Source organism: Oncorhynchus kisutch, linkage group LG20, assembly GCF_002021735.2.
Source record: "Oncorhynchus kisutch isolate 150728-3 linkage group LG20, Okis_V2, whole genome shotgun sequence".
Taxonomy (NCBI): domain Eukaryota; kingdom Metazoa; phylum Chordata; class Actinopteri; order Salmoniformes; family Salmonidae; genus Oncorhynchus; species Oncorhynchus kisutch.
The window spans coordinates 35,079,282-35,083,879 of NC_034193.2; the positions used below are offsets into that span (position 1 = coordinate 35,079,282).

General features: G+C 41.7%; 1 protein-coding gene across 1 annotated transcript; it reads left to right on the top strand.

Moving 5' to 3' along the window:
• The first annotated feature begins 419 nt into the window (after nucleotides 1–419).
• LOC109876098 (zinc finger protein 2 homolog) lies at nucleotides 420–1,890 on the top strand. The gene is made up of 2 exons (XM_020468562.2): nucleotides 420–445; nucleotides 598–1,890. Exons 1-2 carry the CDS (start codon nucleotides 420–422, stop codon nucleotides 1,667–1,669), a joined length of 1,098 nt encoding a protein of 365 aa, XP_020324151.2. The 3' UTR covers nucleotides 1,670–1,890.
• Nucleotides 1,891–4,598: the final 2,708 nt, after the last annotated feature.

Genomic DNA, 4,598 nt, shown 5'->3' on the forward strand with positions numbered 1-4,598 from the left:
ATGAAAACTCCTGTGAGTTTCCCCCATGGTGGTGAATTAGTGAATAGACACAGAACTTTATGTGAGTATCCTTGAGTAGCACTCTTAATATTCAGAATACATTGTGAAAATCAAAAATATACGCTCAACATTTTTGCTCCAGGCAGATATACTACATACAAAGCTAGCAGTTTCCTCATTAGCAGGGAGGAGTTTCTGCAACTAAATTGTGTGCGCATTGCCCTGGTGCCACAATTTTAGCAGACACAGAAAGGGGCCTATATTGGAGACCAAAAGTCGTCTGGCACACTGCTTAGGATTTCAACAACTTGAATAAATTATTTCTAGACTACAATCGTCGACATTACTACTAATGTGAAAACAAGACTAAATCTGACTATTGTTGCCATCTTGACTGTCTTAATTTTCTAATTTAACAGATGTCAATTGTTGTACAACTTCATGGGTACGCTCTGGGCAACACCTTTTACCTCAAATAAACAATTGATTTCTGCTGTTGTGGGCCTTTAACCATCTATCTGACTTTGTCGTTCACACAGGAGAGAGACGGGACAATCGTGGATCCTCTGGGGAGCCTCAACAACATCATGATGCTGACGAGGCAGAGAAGAGTCTCTCCAGATCAGAACTCCTCAAGAAACACCAGCATAAACCCACAGGGAAGAGAACTCACTGCTGCTCTGACTGTGGGAAAATATTCAACTCCTCATCAAACCTTAAAATACATCAAAGAATTCACACAGGAGAGAAATCTTATGGCTGTGATCAATGTGGGAAGAGTTTTACTCTGCTTCACACCCTGAAATCACACCAGAGATCACACACAGGAAATAAATCGTATAGCTGTGATCAATGTGGGAAGAGTTTTACTACATCTATCAATCTAACTATACACCAGAGAACACACACAGGGGAGAAACCATATAGCTGTGATCAATGTGGGAAGAGTTTTACTACATCTAGTTATCTAACTATACACCAGAGAACACACACAGGAGAGAAACTTTACATCTGTGATCAATGTGGGAAGAGATTTATTCTGCTACAAACCCTGAAATCACACCAGAGAATACATTCTGGAGATAAACCTTTTGGCTGTGATCAATGTGGGAAGGGTTTTACTACATCTAGCTGTCTAACTATACACCAGAGAACACACACTGGAGAGAAACCTTATATCTGTGATAAATGTGGGAAGAGTTTTACTACATCTAGCAATTTAACTATACACCAGAGAACACACACAGGGGAGAAACCATATAGCTGTGATCAATGTGGGAAGAGTTTTACTACATCTAGCTATCTAACTATACACCAGAGAACACACACAGGAGAGAAACCTTACGCCTGTGATCAATGTGGGAAGAGATTTATTCTGCTACAAACCCTGAAATCACACCAGAGAATACATTCTGGAGAGAAACCTTTTGACTGTAATCAATGTGGGAAGAGTTTTTCTCACCCAAGCAGCCTGATAGTACACCAGCGGGGACACACAGGAGAGAAACCTTTTAGCTGTGATCAATGTGGGAAGAGTTTTTCTACATCTTGCAATCTAACTATTCACCTGAGAACACACACAGGAGATAAATCTTATAGCTGTGATCAATGTGGGAAGAGATACTCTGATAAAAGATCTCTGATTAAACATCGGAAAATACATACATGAAGGAGTTGTTTCATGATATCAATGAAATAATGTCACAATGCAGAATGTTTTAACATTGTAGTAGCAGTATTTGAATGAATGTCAGAATGTAGAATGAACCCTAAACGTTTGCCCCCTGTTCAGTTGATATTAGCCTCAGCGGAAAAATCAAGGCTCTGAATTGAAAGAGTACTATTTATGTGATTTAACATAAAGGGACAAAATAAATTGTGTTACACTTACCATGTTGGTGACCCACTTGAATCAAAACGCAACACTTCAACATGTTTAGGTTTTCAATATATCTCGAACTGTTTCTGCATATTGGTTATTGATTTGGAAATGTTACAACTATTTTTTGACATTGTGCTATTCCAATTTAGCAAAATGTCATTGAAAAGATGTTGAAAATAAGACTATGCCCGATGTCCAATATATGTTCGGTTGTTGTTGAAAGTTGAAAATATGTCTTTTTGGGTTGTTTTTTCAATGACTTGAAAACAACATAATTTCAACATACTTGCAGCATAAACACATGGTATAATACATTGGTCTATAATCAATTTGATTAGCAATCCTACATCACTCCAGTATTTCTTTACAACATTCAAATGCTACTTGTCTTTATTCCACTACTGAAGAAGCATGACTCAAATCACCTCATATTTCAAACATTCACCCTGACAAAAGATACATGTTTTATTATTCCATGCCTCACCATTAAGTTAATTATTGCCAATACACATTAACAAAGGGGTGTACTTTTGGTTTTGATCTTTCATATTTACAATTCATGTAACATTTAGTAATAATTATTTATGCAAACAACTGACAATTTTTGGGAACAATTATATTGACATTGTTATCCTGCTTTTAGACTATCCGGGTTCATTCTCAGATTCTCAGTGCCAAACCAAATGTATTAGAGCATGACATTGGGGACTGGGCCCTGATCCAACAACATGCCTATCGAGTGAACCCTCCGCAGTGAGGTTGAAAGTTACTACAGGTATTGCAGGAGTTTCCTCTTGAAATCAGACATGTCTTTGGTAAGGACAACTTGGTTGCTGATTGTCTCAAGGGTGGGCAGTCAAAAATATTTGTGTTTTGCATTTAGCCAGTGTGTTACCATAGATACCAATTTATTTTGACAAGTTTTTTCCGTTTCGGAGATTAGTTGTATCTCTTTTCTGCACTGTTGGTTAGGGGGCTCGTAAGTAAGCATTTCACATGTTGTATTCCAGCATTTCACGGTTAGGTTTACACCTGTTGTATTCGGCGCATGTGACTTCAATTTTATTTGAGTTTTGTTTGGGCTCTTCCAAGGAGACCAGAGTTTCTAAAAACGAGTGAGTTTTAGGAAGAAAAGTGTTCTAGAAGCTTGTGGGTTCTAGAAGCTCGTGAATTTTAGGACTCGATAGAAAGAAAATGGGGGAAAAAATTATACGATTGTATGTTATTATTTAGAAATACTGTTTTTTTTCTTGTTTTTAATTGTTGACAGCAAGTTGTTTTTTGTTGGTGGTGAGCAAACATGTCCAACAAAAATATAGGATATATTTGTTGTCTTAAAGGGGAAGGTGTTACAGGCTTTGGTTTTTCCATTTATATTTTCAGGTTGGACCTTAGCGCGTTGGAAAGGTGGATACCTAGTCAGTTGTACAACTGAATGCATTCAACTGAAATGTGTCTACGGTGCACGTGTCGCTTGTTAGCACGTAGGACGCACTGATTGGTGTCACCTCGTTAGTCAGTATGTGTTACACCTGTGCTGGCTTGTCCATCTCGTTATTGGGAAGGTGTTTCACCTGAGCTGATCCAGGTTCTATTTAAGAGTGTCTGGCCCAGTGCTTCAGTTGTCTTGATAGATGTGGAGAGTCAACACCTTTAATTGCTCCACTTTTTTGGTTAATTTGTTTCCTGTTTATAAGTTTGAGGTGGTGGGACGGGTGCGCCATCGTCCGTGAGGAGATGGCGCAAAGTACATCTGGACCGTCGGTTCCGGGGATTGGACTGGCCAACACGGTGCGCTTTTCTTGGCGGGGAAAAGAGATGGAGCCTTGGGGGAGAGAAACCTTCGGGAGGAACATCCTAATGGGGCACCTAAAATTGAAGGTTAAAGATGTTCTATGCCTTCAGGGGAACCCAATGGAGAAGGGGTTTGATGTAACCCTATATTTGGAAGAAAAACACAATGAGATTATGAAGACGGTGACGGAAGGGAAAGAAGAAGGTCCCCTGTGTCATTACACGGTGACCAGCCTGGCAAGAAACAACTTCAGGGTGGTCACCGTAACCATGTACAATCCGCACGTGAAGGACAAAGAAGTGAGGGCCTTTCTGGGGAGGTACATGGACAATGTCTCCTCAGCGAGGTACCTCAGGGACTCACTGAGTTTCTGGAATGGGAAGAGAGGCTTCCAGGCGTTACTCAGGGAGTCCCCGAAGAGTGTGGATGGCTACCTCCATCCTCCGGCAATGTTCTCCCTGGGGGCTGACAGGGGAACCCTATACTATGCACGTCAGCCCCCGTTCTGCAGGCGTTGTATCCATACCCTGGCCTCGTGCAGTAACAAGAAATGTCGTTTTTGTGGGTCGGAAGAGCACGAGGCCAGGGAGTGTGACGAGCCCAAGGCTTGCCACGGGTGTGGCTCCAGAGAACACCTGTGGCGTGATTGCCCGGATCGTCACAGGTCATACGCGTCTGCAGCTGGGGGGGGAGCGGGGGATGGGGGGAGGAAAGAAAGGACGCGTGCGGATTGTACGGATGGCACAGGGGAAAAGAAGGCAAGAGAAGAGGATGGAAAGAAGGAAGAAATGAGAAGAAAGAGGCGGGAAGAAGGAAAGAGTGGAAAAGAAGAGAAGGAAAAGAAGGCAGAAGAACGTAAAGGAGCGGTGAAATGGACAGTGGTGCGAGAAGGAGTGGAACGGGGACAGGGACAGTGACGGA

Bases quoted from the DNA above. Each gene is read 5' to 3' on its own strand.
- LOC109876098 (XM_020468562.2), top strand. From the start codon at position 420: ATGTCAATTGTTGTACAACTTCATGG. The intron at 446-597 runs GTACGCTCTGGG...TCATGATGCTGA, and splicing joins ATTGTTGTACAACTTCATGG to CGAGGCAGAGAAGAGTCTCT.